The following is a 19,317-nucleotide window of genomic DNA, read 5'->3' as shown; positions in this document are numbered from 1 at the left end:
GGCATGTAGATACTACAGCGATGGAGACCAGATAGGTACCACAAATAGAGAGATGTGAGGCTTCGCGTGTGCTGCCTCTGAGAAGGGCGCCTGCTGTTCAAGATTTGGGGTGCTGGCAAGGGTCCACCCCCCACTATCCCGAGTCCAAGGAGGCGGGAAGTGTGGGGGTCCAGCCTCCTACTTTGGTCACAGCTCCTGCAGGAGGAACGCGCGGGGGGGGGGCGGCTCTTTTGTTCTGGGGGCGCTTCCCTTCCCAGCCCCCAAAGCTGGGGGCCACCAGGGCCCGGGGGTTGGCTGTGCTCTGGGGACAGTTCCCTCAGAGACCCGCTTACGCCGGGGTGGAGGGGGGGGGGGCTGCCATTAAATCCCCCCTCCCGTTCCCAGCCTTCCTGGGGGCTCCGGCTGCAGCCGGGGCAGGGGTTGCCCAGAACCCCCCCGGGGCACGTGAAAGGCCGGGAGCAGAGGCCGCCCCCGCCCGAAGGGAGGCCGGGAAGCGCTCGGGGCAGCCTCCCGCGGGCGGCTCATGCGCAGGTGGCGGCGGGAGGTGGAGCGGCCCGGCGGCGCGGGGCCATGGCGCCGCGGCTCTTCCCCCTGCCCAGGCAGCAGTCGCTCTACGCGCCCAGCGTCCGCAACCCCTTCGTGCACGAGGGGCGCCTGAGCGCCCGCGACAAAGCCCGGGTAAGGCCGGCGGCGCGGGTGCAAACGGGGCCCACGTGCCCGGGGAACGACAAGCCGCCCGGGAGCGGGGAAGGGTCCGGGCCGGGCCGGGCTCCTCCACCACCCCGCCAAGGGCATGAGGCGGTTTAGTCCCGTGCAGTTCTTCCGCCCGGGCAGGAGTCGATCCCGGGCGGCGAGGAGCCGGGAGCAAAGCGCCTCCCTCCAGCCGCCCGCCCTCGGGGCTCTTCAGGGGAGCTGCCCATCTGCCCCCCCCCCCCCCCCCGGCGGGTGCGTGCCGGAGCTTGGCATCAGGGTTGCCTCTTCCCTCCGTGTCCCCGGGGCCGCTCGCACGGACACCTGGCTTCCCTCTCCGTGCGTGGACATAGTGCAGCGCCGAGCGCTCCGGCGGCGGGATGCCAGGAGGAGCCGCTTGTACCAACAAACCGACCCCATCGCCCTCCCGCGGCTCGTCAAACCCCACAGCGCTAGTTTCCGTTTTAAACAGGTTTCAGCAGTAGCAGCCGTGTTAGTCTGTATTCGCAAAAAGAAAAGGAGGACTTGTGGCACCTTAGAGACTAACACATTTATTAGAGCCTAAGCTTTCGTGAGCTACAGCTCCGATGCATCCGATGAAGTGAGCTGTAGCTCACGAAAGCTTAGGCTCTAATAAATGTGTTAGTCTCTAAGGTGCCACAAGTCCTCCTTTTCTTTTTGTTTTAAACAGAGGCGCTGTCACAAAGACTATGTCTCGGTAAACGTTGATTTCCCCCCCCCCCCTTAAAAAGCATCTCCCATTGCACTGAGATGACGATGTTGTTGTTTGTTGTATTTATTACTGAAGAGTTAACCTCTCAGCTTACAGTGGCTGTTGGGTCCAATTGACCAGTTAAAGCAGGGGTTCTCAAACGGGGGTCGGGGGTTGATTACAGGGGGAGTCCTGAGCCATCAGCCTCCACCCCAAACCCCACTTTGCCTCCAGCATTTATAATGGTGTTAAATATATTTTAAAATTTATGAGGTCGCACTCTAGGTGAAAGGGGCCACCAGTAAAAAAAAAGTTTGAGAGCCACTGAATTCAAGGAAAAAGAAAAGGAGGACTTGTGGCACCTTAGAGACTAACACATTTATTTGAGCATAAGCTTTCGTGAGCTACAGCTCACTGCATCGGATGCATGGAATAGAACTTCTGAGGTGCAATTACTTCTGATGTTAGCTCTCTGGTACCATAAGATCAAAATAGGCCCATGAGTTGGCTCTAATATACAATTAGATCCAGTTGGAGCACTGGGATTTGAGATTCTGGTGGGGTGGGGGAGCATTTTATAAAATTTAACAGCACTAGAAATTTTTTTCAGGGAAAACAGATCCAGTGGAAACATTTCCTTCCTAGTCGTTTCCTCATTTTTCTGGTTCATGTCACCTTGAAAGTGAAATTGAATAGCAATAAGTGACAATGACTAGGCTGTTTATATTATCAAAGCTTAGGGGAAATGTAAAAGAAATCAGCATAAAGAGTAAGTCACTGTTTAAAATTATCTCACTTTAATAATCTAATGACCCAATGCTGCAAACAAGCAGGTGAAATAATTATGTAAATGAATAGTCCCACTGACATCAAAATTGTAACTCATGTGAATAAAGTTACACCCTTGCATAAGTGTTTGCATCCTGAGGGCTATGGTTATTTATAAAGTAGGAAAGAACATAGCTTAAAACATTATTTTTGTCATAACTATGAACTTTTAAACACTGTTCTTGGGTTATTTATCTATACAATGTGAATAATACCTGCCTCACTTTGAAATGGTAGTATAAAAAGGTGAATTATTATAATATTGATCTTAAAAGGACTCATGTTAAGCACTTTAAAAATTCTTTCCTGTTCTTTTCAGATTAAAATTAAATAATTGAAAACATATAATTTATTTTTTTTTACATATTGACTATCTTATTTATCTGTTAGTTTAGACAGTGCAAAGAGGGTAGCCAGTTTCACATTATCGTTAACAGATTTTGTTCTGCAGTTTGCAGAATCAATTGAACTAGATTCTACAGGGTAGTGGATGCAAATGCTGCAGGGCATTGGATGACAGACTTTTTTTCCCTTTCACCCTTTAGAATTAAAATATGTGGAAACAATTATTTTAAAACATTAAAATCGTATATTATTAAAATCTAAACTTTGAGCCAAATTTGACCTGATATTGTCTCAGTAAGGACAATCAACACAACACAGTGTGGCCTAATCATTGTCCACTTTCTGCTGATATTTTATTAAATATCTGGGATTAGTATGTGATGGAAATCTAAATAGTTCTATATATCATACTCTATTACATTTTAAATAACTCACATTGAAGGTAGGTGAGGTGGAGGAAAGGTGAGACACTTGCATATCAAATTTTGATCAGTATTTACTCTGTTCTGCTTTAATGGTGGACTGAAATGCTTCTTAAATACAAACACACCAGGATCTGCAAGCATGGACCCCACGTTTCTCAATTGTGCCATTGACTTTAGTGCTATTTCCCCAAAGGTGTAGGTTTCCATACTAGCAGACCCGGTTATAGAATACAGAAACTTGTTTTCAGAAGCCTGCAATTTGAAACCATGGTCCATTACTCCAGCTCTCTACAATAATCTCCACTTTGTTCAGCAGTCAAAGTATGTTCCTGTAAAGCTACAGGGAAGTGGGGGGAGATTACACGATGGTACGGTTTCAGGCCCCAGTGCTGCAAGGTGCAGTGTGTGGTGAGCCTGGCACCCATTCACAGCCTCCTCGAGGCCATTGGCGTTCTCCATGAGCTCTGGGGTCTGCCTGTGAGGTGCACCTTGCAGGTCAAGGCCTGACAGAGAGACAAGGAGCCAATGGGAACTGAAGATCCTGATTTTCACTCACATTTTGCTAGCTGAATCTTTCTTGTGGACATTGGACAGCATAGAATGTTCATGTTCAAACTTCTGCACGAAAACAAATGCTCTTCTCTAGTTTCAGAGTAGCAGCCGTGTTAGTCTGTATTCGCAAAAAGAAAAGGAGTACTTGTGGCACCTTAGAGACTAACAAATTTATTAGAGCATAAGCTTTCGTGAGCTACAGCTCACTTCATCGGATGCAGTGAGCTGTAGCTCACGAAAGCTTATGCTCTAATAAATTTGTTAGTCTCTAAGGTGCCACAAGTACTCCTTTTCTTCTCTAGTTTAATGCTGAGAGGGAAGAAAACAAAGTAAGAAAGGATACAGCCATGGGTAGGAGAATGGACATAAGGAGGAAGGGTAGTGTAGATACCAGTCTGACAGATGATACTGGCCGTAGAATGGCTGTGCCTAATCAGGTAAAAAACGTGAGCAAAGCCAAATTGCAAAAATTAAGATGTTTGCCAATGCGAGGAGCCTAGGTAACAAAATGGAGGAACTAGAGCTACTGGTGCAGGAAGTGAAACCAGATCATATAGGGATAACAGAAACATGGTGGAATAGTAGTCATGACTGGAGTACAGTATTGAAGGGTATGTGCTATTTAGGAGAGACAGAAATAAAGGCAAAGGTGGTGGAGTAGCATTGTATATTAATGATGATGTAGACTGTAAAGAAATAAGAAGTGATGGAATGGATAAGACAAAGTCTGTCTGGGCAAAAATTACATTGGGGAAGAAAGCTACTAGAGCTTCCTCTGGGATAGTGCTTGGGGTGTGCTATACATCACAGGGATCTGATTTGGATATGGATAGAGACCTCTTTAATGTTTTTAATGAAGTAAATACTAATGGGAATTATGTGCTCATGGGAGACTTTAACTTCCCAGATATAGGACAAATGCTAGTAATAATAATAGGGCTCAGATTTTCCTGGATGTGATAGCTGATGGATTTAGAAGATAAATAAGGACAAATTTACTTTTGATTGGAGATGATCCAATTATTTTTGGAACGATAGGATGCCATGATAAGACTGAAGGAATGCTGAAGGAGATGAGAGAGAGAGAGACAGACAAACAGACAAAAGCCAATGGAGTATATTGAAGAATAGAATGAATAATACTTAGAAATGTTTTTAATCTCCAATGTGAATTACAAACAGTTAATTTAAAGGGGAGAGGTAAGAATCAAGACAGTGATATAGTTTGGTAATGATCATTCAGCTGTATGAATCAGAAATTGCTTTCCGGAAGTTATTTCCTGGTTGGGGCAGCTGTTTGGCCTTGCTTTTATTGAACAGGAAATAGTCATTTGTAAAGATAAGATCAGAAGTGCTGTCTTTGAGGGAGGAATGCTGCTATTTAGTTGCAGGCTTAAAAAAAAGGTAAAGCTTGCATGGTTGCTAATAAGAGCCAATCATCTGATATGGCACTAAAATACTTAACACAACTTGCTTGTTTTTGGTAGGATACACTTTTTGCTACAATGTACCTGTCTGGTTTTGGAAATTCATTGTTAAATGGCTGTGGATGTAATGATCCTTCAGATATAACTTTCCAAGTGGGGGTTTCCCAAAACTAATTCTTCTGTTTCTACATTCTGTTGTTTGTGACCTGAATGAAAAACATTGTAAAATTATTTCAAGATTTCAGCTTAAATAGAACACATTAAGCTCTTTCATTGCGATTAGTTATGTTGAGAGGCTTCATGACATCCAGTATGCCTTTGGATGAATATGGTTTGTGCATTCATTCTGTTATATACACAAGCAGAATATGGTTACATCATGATAAAGTTTAATACTCTGTCAAATATTTGCATTCATATTAGCATGATTTGTAGTTTTATAACCTTTACTGAATAGCTGGATTAGCCAGTCTACATTTTCCTGGGTACATGTGTCTATGATGTACCTACCCAGCATGTTTGAGAGAGCTTTACGAACTGAGTCAAAGAGGAACAGTTTGATTGTGGCAAGACTGCTTTGTGTGTATTATACTCTGTGTAAATATTGTTATATTTTGATTATACATATTGCTCTTGTCATTGACCAAGGAATAGGGAAGCTGTGTCTTCTTCCTTTCAACAGCTCCTCAGAGTGCATTTCAGTTTTAGCCTGTCTAAACGAAGTTTTTTCTAAATTTACGAAAAATAAAGTTGAGGATCTCTCTCAGTGTGTTTTGAGGATTCAGAGAGGCACATTTCAAAGCAGTCAGGAGGTAGGAAGTAAAATATTGATCATGTTGTCTTCGTCAAGCCTGTATGTTTTTAATACTTTTAAGCGACTTCAGTGTTTGTGAAAAATTCCTAGAGTGACTGCGGACTGAAGACTTTATTGTCCATAGAACTGATATTGCCTGGGCAGCTGTAATGACATGTGATGCTCGTACTATGCTAGAACTTAAATTGTAGAGATTGTCTTTGGGGTGAACAGGCAATTTAGGTATGGCGTCACTACATTTATAGCTCGGGGTACAACCTGAGTGTTACCCCTAATTCAAATCCCAACCATGCCCATAAATGTCTAGCTCCAAGTAACTGTGGCTTCATGCTTGACATAGCTAGCTCATCAGCGTGTGTGCACATGTTTGGATGCTTGAGTGCCACTGAAGCTCAAGCTACTAATGCAGGGGGGACTTAGCCTGTTTCCATCTTGGTCTTTCTGTTGAGGCTATACCAACATTAGTGCAAGTTACAGTAGGCTTGTTGTGGATGTGTTCCCTAGGACCAGGACTGAGACACATCAAGCAGATGTCAGGTGGTAATGATGTTTGGTTACTAGCTATCTGGACTGAATGTGAACTGGTCACCTGGAGGCGACCATTATCATTTCCAATCTGCCATGCCAGGATGTTAGGGCGGAAACACTCTGGTGAGAAGATGATTATCTGTTATAATCCCCAACCAGTCCCTTGTCGCCGACCCGACAATTTGCCTGCCCAGTTTTGACCTGTCCCGTTGCCGGTGGTCCCTGTTGAACAGGTTCCAGACTGGGCAAGGTCTCTGTGCAGCCAACCAGTTCGCTGGGGCCTTTGTTACAGCTCTTTGTGCAGCTGCGGCATGACACTGCCAATGATGCACATTGTCGAGGAATGCCTGCTGACTAGGTTCAACGATGGCCTAGAAGAACTGGATCATGCCACTGAAGATGCCATCGCTTGGCTAGACGACTGTGCACGCACTAAATAAATAAATTTCCAATCCCCTATGCCAGTCATTCTTGTAAGATCCTTTACTTAAAGATTCAGAAATTCCAATTCGAACTATAGAATTTTCCCAAGCACCGTTTGTAAAAGAAAATAACTTCCCCCTCCTTTTATATAAACATCTGTAGTTGTGTTAGAATCACATAATACTTTTCGTAATTAATTGTGTAGCAGTGACATAAGTACTTTAAAGTCCACATTATGTAAACAGAGCAAATCAGTTGTCAGTGATTTCTGTTGGTGCATTTTCTTCCTTTTTTTCCCCCTCCCAGACTGTCCTGTTGGGGATTATCCTGCTTCCATTTCGTGCCATATGCACTGCATTAATTTTGCTGCTAACATGGCCAATTGCAGCAATTGTGACTTTCTGCCACTCTGAGAGAGGATCTGTGCCGTTCATGGGATGGAAGAGGTAAAAAGCAATTGTCAAACTTTAGGTAACTTTTAGCAATGTATTTTAAAAGCTTCAAACTTTAATATTTTTTTTCCTTATTATTAACATGCTGTGGAGAATGTGTCTGCGTCACATGTTTCGATTCAACAGCATTTTAGTGCATTTTCTCTGAGTGATTGTAAAACAGAAAAAGTTTCTGCAACCTCATGCAAATATCTGAAAATCTTCTTCTGTGTGGTGGGCTATGTAGTTTGCTCAGCTCATTGCAGCAGAGACCTTGGGAGCTAGTTTAGATGTTAAAGATAGACACTTTGCAAGCCAGGCCTTTCCTTAGAGGTGGTGCTGGAAAGGAATATTTGGGCCACGGAGTGGGGTACTCCTTAACAAAGGAAGTAAAACACCTTTGGAATTCTGCCCAAGGATGATGGGAACAAGAAAATGCATCCCCGTATATTGCTGATGTTACATAATAGGTAAAGTTTGTATTTGGCCACATTTGTGCCCAGATTGCTCAATATTATTATGCATGATAACAAAAACGCTTGTGGCCGCTCACAAGTCTCTTCTGTTAGGTGGGATGTCATCAAAGGGCTGTTTCACAGCTATATCTGTTATAAGCAGGGATTCTGGGTTTTGATCACTTAGCTTTGGGCCTTTCAATATCTTGGGTGCATTCCAGATTCTTCCCTCTCTGCAGCCATATGATGCCAGGCGCGAATAATAACAGGAAGTGGGTTACAGCAAAACCAGGGAGTAGCTGAGAGTTAAAGTTCCTCTTTAAAGGAATATGATCACTTTCCATCTTAATCAGGGTTTCTTTATTAAAATGGATCATTTAAAAAAACAGGATTGATGTTATTTGACTGGCTATTTTGATTCAAAGTGGAATCCCTGTAGTTTTTAACATTAAAAAGGAGGCAGTAGTGTCTGATGTCCCGCCTAGCTGGTGCATGAGTCCAGTAGTTATAATGCATGACATGGAAACCTTACTTGCATGCTCTTTATTCTAAAGTGGGAAAGAAATGGTGGCCGGGGCACGTAATGGAGTTTATTCACTTATGCATGCTATTTGTTTTATTTTCTTTTTAAAGGAAAGTGACCCAATATGCCTTCCAGTGCTTGGGTCGTATTTTGTTCTTCTTGATGGGCTTCCAAATTAAAGTGAAGGGGAAAGTAGCAGGTCCCTTGGAAGCCCCAATCTTTGTGGCAGCTCCTCATTCAAGCTTCTTTGATGGAATTGTTAGTGTCGTAGCTGGATTTCCATCGAGCGTATCCAGGTTAGAGAACCTGTCGACCCCAATATTTGGCAGTAAGTATTGATAAAATTACAGATAAGAGATAAAACTTTCCTTAGTGACTTAGGAGCCAAAGTCCTATGTTAAAAAGTGACTGAGGGCCAGATTTTCAAAGTTATTTAGGCACTTAAAAATGCATCTAGGCACCTAGTGGGATTTTCAGATCTCAATGGAAGATAGGCTCCTAACTTGCTTAGGCGTTTCTGAAAATTGTACCATGCACCTATCAGCATCTTTAGGTGCCTAAATGTCTTTGAAACCCTGACCTATATTTCCGCTGTCTTTCCCTCCCTAACACTGTCCTGTCATAATTTCTAACTCTGTTGTCTTCCTTTGTGTACATGACTCATGTGACCCTTGAAAATCATCCTGTAAGTCATTAGCCAGAAGATTCTCCTGTTGACAGCGTTTGCCTTTGGGCAACCTGGGTGGGAGCTTCCCAGAAATTTCAGACTCTTGGGGGGAAGGAGGCAGGAAGACAAAGGGGCTTCAGGAGTAACACAAAGAAACCAAAGGAACACGGTTCACCTGACTTTGGGGGAACTTCTGCCACAGGGAGAACTTCTTGCCACAGAACTGGATGTAGTGAGCCTACGCTTAAGGCTTAGATATGCCCCTGGCCTGTGAAAATGAGTAGCTCAGAGGAGGCTTGAAGGAAGCAGTGGAATTGACAATTCTGGTGCAGATCTGCCAGACGTTTCCAAGAATGGGACAGTTGTGAAAAGGCTTCTTTACTTGACATGGGTGGATGGAATGGACTTATCAAGCCCTCAAAGTGCTGAATTTACAGATGAACATACAAATTACTAGAGGTCTTGGAGGTGGGAAGTTATGTAAAGAAAATGCAGAACAGACCCAGACCAAGGAAATTCAGAAAATGGCATATTCTTGCCACTGCTTTCTGTGTTTGAACTCTCTGAGCATTTCTCCTGTGTGTGTGTGTGTCACTGAGCTGTGAAGAAATAGTTCTGTAAAAAGGAATTTCCGTAGATTAGAATAGAATATATGCTTGATTTTTCCCATTGTCTGATCCTTCCTCCTCCTCCTCCCCCATCGACCCAAGAAAAAAGAAGACCCACACTTATTACTGGGGCCATATACATGCTGTAGCCCTTTTACTAATCTCACCTCCTTTATTTTTTACGGTGGCCAGCCTGAAGTTTACAGCATTCTTCATAATCAATATAACGCAAAGCCAAACTCCCAGTAGGCAACTAGGAAGAGTAACCTAAGACCACTAGACTAGCATGAAAGACTTACTGATATTTGCTATGTTTCAGAGTAGCAGCCGTGTTAGTCTATATCTGCAAAAAGAACAGGAGTTCAATGGGTGAAACAATGGGTGTTACCATAATGGATTTTTTACTGTCAGTCCTTTTGGTATGATGTCCATCTGTTTGCATTTAAAAAAATCCATTATGGTAACACCCATTGTTTCATGTTCTCTGTATGTATAAAATCTCCCCACTGTATTTTCCACTACATGCATCCGATGAAGTGAGCTGTAGCTCACGAAAGCTTATGCTCAAATAAATTTGTTAGTCTCTAAGGTGCCACAAGTCCTCCAGTTCTTTTTGCTGATATTTGCTATGTAGTTTTGGGAGCACAGGAGCAGGGAAGATTGTCTCGTGGTCAAGGCAGGACTGGGACTTGGGAGATCTGCATTCAGTTCTTGTCTCTGCCACAGATTGTATGAACTTGGGTGAAAATCACATAATTTCTCTGTATTAGGGGCAATAATATCTTGTTTTTCCCATTCTTAGCCTGTCTTTTCTATTTAGACTGGAAGCTGATCGAGGCAGGGTCTGTTTTTTACTATGTGCTTATTCAATGCCTAGGACAGTGGCACTTGATCTCAGTTGGACCTTCTAGGTACTAGTGTGCTATGAATAATAATAACTTGAATCTCTCTTTCACAGCAATTATCAGATCCTTCCAGCCTATATTGGTATCGCGTCTAGATCCAGATTCTCGAAGGAATACAATCAATGAGATGATTAAACGAGCAACATCAGGAGGCCAGTGGCCACAGGTAAAATAGGCTGTAAAGTGTCAGTTTTCCTTTTAAATTGTGAAGCTTAAGGCTTAAAAGTCCCATTCATTTGGACACTTGCCTGTAGCTGTAACTTTCAAACCAAAGGAGACATCATCAACCCTTTTGGGTTTATAAAAGGCTTTTAAAAAAGGAAAGGGGGTTCCAGCGTAATTACTCTTGAGTGACTGAGGAATCAATTCAGAACCCAAACGTACTAACAACTTGTAAAAAATATATGTCAAGAACACTCACAGGGATGCTTTTTTCCCCCCCTCTCCCTGCCCCGAAGTTTGGGGCCTTGAGCCTGTTGAACAGGTTGCTTGAAACTTAGTAGGCATTTAGCTTCACCTGTATTTTGGAAGCCACTTTTCATCTGTGTTCGAGTTCAGCATGAGCGTAATGGATATTACTCTGCACACCTACTCTCTTATGGTAACTGTTCAGCACTGCACACCTACTCGCTTATGGTAACTTTTCAGCACACGCTGTTTCTCTGCTTCTAGGACTACATTATCTTCCCAGCCTGAATAGCTGGATGCTGGGGACCTCCATGGAGAGAGTAGTGTTTGGAGGAGCAGCTCCACAGATACTGTGCCAGGCCAAGGGCTGGGATGGGCCTTTGAGCCTTCGCATACCCCTAAACAGACCCCAATACCTCTGGGGATTGGGATAGCACAAAACTGTCTTAAAGCCACCACTTTAAGGTGTCTGCCCGCTTTGGAAGAGCAAAGCCTAAAGGACTCCTGAGGAAGCTGATCCTCTAGTTCTGACCTCAGCCCACTGCTGCCCTGTCATAAAACCCCCGACTGACAATGCACAGGGAGTCTCACACAATTGAACTCCCCAGTCCAATTTGACCAAATCCTGAGCCTGTCCTATCCCACGCATTGGAATGGCACCTCTTCTACTGTGTGTGGAGATCTTAAAGGCAGAGGAGCATCCAAGGAAGAAATCTGCCCTGATCTCGTGTGTATGCCTGTGTTTGTTTTTGTTTTCAGTGACTGAGAACAAGTTCAGTGGCTGAAATATCATGAGATCTATTTTTCTCAGAGCAGGTCCCTTCCTGGATGATTGAAACATCATGAGGAAACTAGCTATCAGTTTATTTTTTGTTCCATAACTGGCTTCCTGAAGCACAAATAAAAAGCTTGTGAAAAGTCAGAGACGCCAATAGCAAGATATTTATGTTTCTGTTGAACCAGAATGCACAGCCCTAATGATAAAGGGGCGGTTGGGACAGCCAGCAGCCATAGATCCCCATTTCCAGGAAACGAAAAACCAAAACACATGTCATTTTCTCCCTGGGATGAGATTACTTAAATGTACCATGCATCATTTTCATTTCACAAGCAGCTTGCTCCAGGTTCTTTAGTTAGGATTTAGGCTTAATTTGACTCACAAGTGCATGTTCAGATTTTCCTTATGCATTCTTACAGCCGCCTTGGTTGTTTTTCCATTTGTCACAGGTATGGAACTCTGCCACGCAGGCATTTTAATCAAACACTCAGGTCATGTCTAGGAAAGCTTTTGAGTAATGCTGTGCTTAGAAATGGAGATGTGATTGAGCAAGTGCAGTTCATTTTCCTGGAGGAAATGCGTGGTTGGATGGAATATAGACCAGGTGCACCAGAGCTTTGCTGAAGACAGGGGGCAGACACAGTGGTGGCTTTAAGACAGTTTTGCGCTATCCCAATCCCCAGAGGTATTGGGGTCTGTTTAGGCTTGTGGCATAAATTAGAGTAGACTCGTGGATTCCCAGTTTACCAACGAGGATGCTGAGGCATAGCTAAGTGACCAACACGAGGTTGTGGAGTGAGTCAGCGGCCAAGCTGGGAATGTAGTCTGTGCTTACTGTCTCCCAGTCCTGTGTGTTTTCCTTCCTCTTTTTTGGAGGAACCTGACTGCAAACATGTTTTCACAACATACTCTAAAATATATAGGGCCAAATGCTGCCTCTGTTAGAACAGTGTGCATCAACAGAAGAACATTCCTTTTAGCAACAAAGGGGCCCAGCTGTTGTTTCCTCTGTACTCCTCAGCAAGGAGTACAGGGGAAGTCATTATCTGGTTAGAGTGCTTTGTCTGTTCTCAGCATGTCTGCTGAGGTAGGTGGCATGTGCTAGCCAGGAGCATATGCAGCTGCTCCCATCACGTTTCTTTTAGGTTCTCAAGGGGTGGCTCTCTTGGTCTAGAGAGAACTGGTTGCATTTGTCTACTTGATTCTGGAGGTAGGAATATGAAAATTTCTCTCTCTGGGCACCAGCCTCATAGCCTTTAAGTATCAGTTTTCATACCTAGGCAGCAATTTTTGTTCTGGTTGTACTATGGTTGGTACAGGAATGGTCATATGTGTACCATCTTTGTGCTTCCTCTATCCTTAGAGCTGCCCCTCTTTCATACATTAGAGCATCCTCGGGGTTGCTCTAACTTGCATCTACCTACCTATGGCCCCAAGCAGAGTATCACTGGAGCATAGGGATGACTTGGGCATGCCTTCTTTTCCCCCAGCCACGCCCTGTGCACTAGGAGGGAGTGAAGTAAGAGCATCTCTTTGTAATTTTTGCTACAGTGACACTATTCAGGAGTTGCATGTTCTTGTCCAGAGAGTTCAGAATTCCAATAGGTGTTACTAGAGTGCCCCGAAAAGACGAAGCTGCTGGTGTGCTCTATGTTCCTATGAAGGGTTGGCTGTGCTGTGTCACACTGTATCTCCTTCTAGTCCCGTTGCTTCCGAAGATGATTCTAAGACCTCCTGGGTATCCAGTGTGTGTGATTCTTCCAGACACCGAAGCCATTCAGTAGTACGAACAAATTTATTAGAGCATAAGCTTTCGTGAGCTACAGCTCACTTCATCGGATGCATTTGGTGGAAAAAACAGAGGAGAGATTTATATACACACACACAGAGAACATGAAACAATGGGTTTATCATACACACTGTAAGGAGAGTGATCGCTTAAGATAAGCCATCACCAGCAGCAGGGGGCGGGAAAGGAGGAAAACCTTTCATGGTGACAAGCAGGGTAGGCTAATTCCAGCAGTTAACAAGAATATCAGAGGAACAGTGGGGGGTGGGGTGGGAGGGAGAAATACCATGGGGAAGTAGTTTTACTTTGTGTAATGACTCATCCATTCCCAGTCTCTATTCAAGCCTAAGTTAATTGTATCCAGTTTGCAAATTAATTCCAATTCAGCAGTCTCTCGTTGGAGTCTGTTTTTGAAGCTTTTTTGTTGAAGTATAGCCACTCTTAGGTCTGTGATTGAGTGACCAGAGAGATTGAAGTGTTCTCCAACTGGTTTTTGAATGTTATAATTCTTGACGTCTGATTTGTGTCCATTTATTCTTTTACGTAGAGACTGTCCAGTTTGGCCAATGTACATGGCAGAGGGGCATTGCTGGCACATGATGGCATATATCACATTGGTAGATGCGCAGGTGAACGAGCCTCTGATAGTGTGGCTGATGTGATTAGGCCCTATGATAGTATCCCCTGAATAGATATGTGGACAGAGTTGGCAACGGGCTTTGTTGCAAGGATAGGTTCCTGGGTTACTGGTTCTGTTGTGTGGTGTTCCACACCTGTTCCTTTGATATTCTTGTTAACTGCTGGAATTAGCCTACCTTGCTTGTCACCATGAAAGGTTTTCCTCCTTTCCCCCCCCCTGCTGCTGGTGATGGCTTATCTTAAGTGATCACTCTCCTTACAGTGTGTATGATAAACCCATTGTTTCATGTTCTCTGTGTGTGTGTATATAAATCTCTCCTCTGTTTTTTCCACCAAATGCATCCGATGAAGTGAGCTGTAGCTCACGAAAGCTTATGCTCTAATAAATTTGTTAGTCTCTAAGGTGCCACAAGTACTCCTTTTCTTTTTGCGAATACAGACTAACACGGCTGCTACTCTGAAACATTCAGTAGTACGTAATGCTTTCAGAAATCCTCATATCACAAATGCCCCCACCCTAAGTCTGTGTTTTGCTGTTGCCCCTTGATCCATGATCATATCCTCACAGTTGGCATCTGAGCTCATGTTGATAGCATCTGCATCGGTAAGTGCTTGAGTGCCTCCTATGCACTTGATGTCAACCCAAACTCAATGTTCATACAGCTTACAGATCTGTAAGGAGTGTCTGGCAGAGAAAGAAACAATCGCTCATTATTTCCAACACTAGATACTGCAAGGGAAACATTGGAGGCCTTTTGTGCTCTACTTCAGACTTGACAAAGACCTTCCCCGAAGTTGGCTCTCTTACAAAGCATTTGTTTCCAAATCCAGACGAATAAAATCGCTGTCAGTCACTGGCATCCTTCACTAGTTCTTTCATTTCCTTGCTGACAGAGTGATAAACTTGTGATGCAGTATCAGGACTCATCGACAGCTCAGAGAGCTTGAATAAGTCGTCACATCTTCAGGCATGTATAAGTTGTTAAGGCAAAAGTATAAAGTATATGTATATAAATATATATACATTTTTTTCATCCAAGGTGCTGATTTTCCCAGAAGGCACCTGTACAAATCGTTCTTGCCTGATCACCTTTAAACAAGGTGAGAGACATTGTGTTGCATGTATTTTGTTAGAAAATCGTGGTCAGGTATGATTTACAAAGTCACTTCATCAGTTTGTAAATATGTTCATTTGGACCAGTGGGTTTCTTTTGTTTATTTACAGTCTGCAAAGGTACTGTCAAGTCAAGCATGTCTAAAAAGCCACTTTTCTTCACCTGTGCTACTAGTAACACCTTAGATTATTAAAACTGTTTTTAAAACCTCTACTACTTTATACTATTTGCTGTGAATTTACTTTTTCAATTTCCAGCAGCTTGTAGAATGATAATAAACCAGTTAGTTGCACTTTGTTTCTGGGCAGCTTCTAGACAATTTAACTGTCTTTTTCATGCTTTAGAGCAATGGTTCAATAGTTGTGTAGTTCGCAGGAATATCTATTAATTTTATATAAAGCATCTTCATTAAAATTAAAAATAAACAGTGGAAACCCATTTTCCCAAAACCTACTTTTGAGAGATTTGACCTGACAATGTTCCTGTAATTTGAGGTGCATTTGTTTTTTATTTAGTTAACCCCTAATATTTAATATACTTAGTAATGCTTCAGATGCATAAACAACTCGGAATTTTACTGGTTCCTGCAGGATAATTAATAATTGCATTTATTTTGGTAGTTTCGTAATAGTTTGATAGTCTTCTAATTTTTAAAATTTAGAGCTGAGCAACTAACTGAAGTAATCTCAGTGCTTCAGTGTTTATTTGTTCAGGTAGTAATGAAAAAAAATTAAAAAAAAATTTTGTCATGCAGCTGATCTATGAAATCTACTCTGGTTTATATTTAGCAGGATTAGCAGAACAGATTATTGGCTGCACAGAATAGATGTTCTATAATGGCACTGTCTAGTAGAAAGTCGTCTTTGCTGCTGCTTGCTCACCAAAGCAATGCTGGTTTCCCATGTTATGTTGTTGAAAAAGCAGCTTCTTATTCCAAAGTCACACAATGCTCGTATAGGTACCTATGTGACTAAATAAGGACCATAACCATTACGTGACTATCTTGACTGTAATTCTCCCCAATGGTCATGTGAACATGGAGCCAATATTATTCCCTTGGTGACTGGAGAGACAAGATGGGTGAGGTAATATCTTTTACTACCTCACTCACCTTGTCTCTCTAATGTCCTGGGACCAACATGACTGCCACAACACTGAATACGTTCCTTGGGAACTGACGTTCATTCAGATGGGAGAAAATTAGTTCAAAATAATCCACAGATCTGAGGGAATCACTTCTCTCTGACCTAAAACTCTGCTCTGGTAAAAGAGAGGGTCTCCTTTATCTGGAATCTGACTACTCATGCTTTTAAAAAAATAACTGTGAAGGGATAACTTTTCTTTTCTTTTTTTTGTTTCCCCTTTACGTTTTATTTGTCCTCCAGTCCTCCCTTGTCTTAATCACTTAAGGATTGTAAGTGATTATGTTTGTATATTAAAAAGTGATTTGTGGTTACAGGAGCCTTTATTCCAGGAGTTCCTGTGCAACCGGTGCTGCTCCGATATCCAAACAAACTGGTGAGTAGAACTTTCTCCTTTTTGCAACTTACAAAGCTAGAAATCAAAACATTCTTCTTAAAAGACACACAGGTTCTAGGCAGTCCATTGTCATCAAGTTTAAAGGCATTCCTAGAGGCCTCAGCTACTTTGCCTTAAAGGGTTGGCTGAGAATTCCCCTGAGACAGGGGAATCCTCCAGTGATGCAAAACTAATGTAGCTCGCTCTACTGCATTGTTCCTCTTCCTTCTTGGTGTGGCAAGACTGAGGGGCTATCCTAGGATTGTGGGGGCAGAAAGGTTGCTTAGTCTTCTACTCGTGGCTGCACCAAGATTGCACTTGGCACATTTGAAGATTGAGGGCCTACCAGTGTAATACAGTAGAAAGTGCTTAAGAAATTAAATACTACTTTAAGAGCACTCTTGCTATGAAAAGCAAATTTGTAACAGTAATGTACAACATGTTCCCTTTGATTGACTGCAAGCAACATGGAAGTAATTCCCTCAAACTACGTCTTATTGTTTGGGGAGTGCTTAGTCTTGGCTTCTCATACTTCTACATACGTATTCCAAATACAAATGAGCTTACTGCATTTTTCCTAATATTGAAGCAACCAGGGTAGCATGTGCTTTGGAAATGTCCTGTTTAGTGCTTCAGTATTAGTATTTGGTTTTGCAATGTCTTGTAAAGAATTGAAAACAACAACCCAGTTGTCTTTAATACACTTTTTCCATATTCTAGGATATATGCAATTGGAAATCAAATACAAATAAATTTACCATAAGAAATGCTTATGTCCTCCTCCAGTGCAGTTATGTTATGCCGCTGGCCCAATTAAATTATTTAGAATAATAAACTCTGCTTTCCTTTTTGTTGTTTCACACTCATTAAATTAGTTGTAATATGTCATAACTTGATTAGCTTTGAGACAGAAACCATGTTTTATCTGTGTTCTGTAAAGCTGCATGCCAACTTCTGGTTATGTATCTTTCACATATTTCAAGTAATGTGGGGGGGGCCCTTAAGAAGACCAGTGTAACCCATTAAGAGAAACAACCTTTGAAATAGTTTCATAAGATAATTACTAGAAGGCCACAAATAAAGAGTTCACTGCCTCTCAGTAACACTTTTTATTAGGCATGCTTGGAATTTTAAGAATTGTCCTCGATTGCACATCTGGTTCCATCCTGCTGAAATACTTATATGGCTGATAAACTTGAGGATACTTTTAACCCCTGATTCACATATGTAATTCCCATACTACTACTTCCTCTGTCTGATACGTGGGGCAAAAATCACTGCCACTGTTCTCACATGTACATAAGAATAATAGTTTGTATTGCATCCAAGAAACTAAAGAAATGTAAATATATTAATGAACTTCCTTTCACAACACATGAGTGAGGAAGTTAGGGTAAATGTTACCCATAGTTTACAGATGAAGAAACTGAGACAATTTGCCCGAGGTCCCATAGGGGGGTGAGTAGCAGAGCTGGGAATAGAATTCTGGTCTCTTCACTCTTACTTCTATGTTTTAATAAAAAACAAAACAAAACAAAAAAAACCACTTTCATTTTTTTTCTCCCTCCTCTGAATTGTCCCATATAAAAGAATGCCACCAGTGCAGTGGCTGCATCAGACCCCAATGGCAAGGTGGCAAAAGTCAACAGGAGTGAATATTGAAGGAAGAACAAAGTCCTTTAATATTTACACAGCTAAATGTTTTACATGAGATTGGAAGTAAGCTGACTGAAGCCTTGGCCTCCTGAATATAATTAGATCCTGATCCAAAGCTTACTGAAATCGCTGGAAAGGTTCCCTTTGACTTCAGTGGGCCTATATTGGACTTAAGTAAAATCCTGCCCTATTAAAATCAATGAAAGTTTTGCCATGGACTTTAGTGTGGCCAGGATATCACCCTGGTCTTAAATAAACATATAATTAAATACATTTTTCTCTTTACCTGTCACATCTAATTAAGGTAACTTTCATTCCTTATGAGCAGGCAGCTGCAAGCATTTAGCATATAGGAATTTGGGGACTTCTGATTCAGTTTTACGTCTACTCTCCGCCCTATCTTTCCAAGTTTTTGTAGCTGTTAGAGCAATTCTTCTCCCTGAGTAAGCTCAAAAGACCCCCAAGGCAGACATTTAATGCTCTTTATTGTAATTAAGCTGAAATAGATGTGCTTGTATTTGTGGTCTGGGTGATGTGCTTTTCTTCCCTCAGGCTTAATTTATGACTGCTGTAATACACCTAACTTTCAGTGGCATAAGCTAGTACACTCCTGTTTTTCTGCTGCCCGTGTGCCTCCCCTCTTCCTCTCCCCAACATCACCAGAAGCATCAAACATTTTGAGGTGGGGGCCGGGCAGTGGGATCACTTGTGTCCTGTGTCTTTTAGGGCAGGTCTATGCTACTCCTTAAGTCGACCTAACTTATGTTGCTCAGGGGCGTGAAAAAGCACCCCCTGAGCAATGCAAGTTTTGCCCTATATACATTCTCCGGCCGAAATAGCTTCTGCTTCCCAGCGAGGTGGAGTAATTATGCCAACGGGAGAGCACTCTTCTGTCGGCATAACGCGTCTTCACCAGAAACGCTACAGCGGTGCAGCTGTGCCAGTGTAGCACTGTAGCCTAGACTTGCCCTTAGATGCCAGTACTCTCCTCTGATGGTGTTTCCCTCAATTACCACAATGGGAACCACACCTGCGTTGGTGAACTTTCGGCCCCAACCTTTTTTTCTAATCCTTCTTCCCA

General features: G+C 42.6%; 1 protein-coding gene across 1 annotated transcript in view; it reads left to right on the top strand.

Moving 5' to 3' along the window:
- Positions 1-520: 520 nt before the first annotated feature.
- Positions 521-19,317, top strand: part of LPCAT2 (lysophosphatidylcholine acyltransferase 2) — a 51,185-nt gene continuing 32,388 nt past the window's right edge. The window contains exons 1-6 of the mRNA XM_038368606.2: positions 521-678; positions 7,051-7,190; positions 8,264-8,481; positions 10,387-10,499; positions 14,988-15,048; positions 16,522-16,580. Of these exons, the coding sequence (XP_038224534.1) occupies positions 571-678; positions 7,051-7,190; positions 8,264-8,481; positions 10,387-10,499; positions 14,988-15,048; positions 16,522-16,580 (699 nt within the window). The 5' untranslated portion in view covers positions 521-570. The remainder of the gene's footprint in view (positions 679-7,050; positions 7,191-8,263; positions 8,482-10,386; positions 10,500-14,987; positions 15,049-16,521; positions 16,581-19,317) is intronic.

Source organism: Dermochelys coriacea, chromosome 12, assembly GCF_009764565.3.
Source record: "Dermochelys coriacea isolate rDerCor1 chromosome 12, rDerCor1.pri.v4, whole genome shotgun sequence".
In the NCBI taxonomy this organism is placed as follows: domain Eukaryota; kingdom Metazoa; phylum Chordata; order Testudines; family Dermochelyidae; genus Dermochelys; species Dermochelys coriacea.
This window is presented reverse-complemented; position numbering and strand designations above follow the sequence as displayed.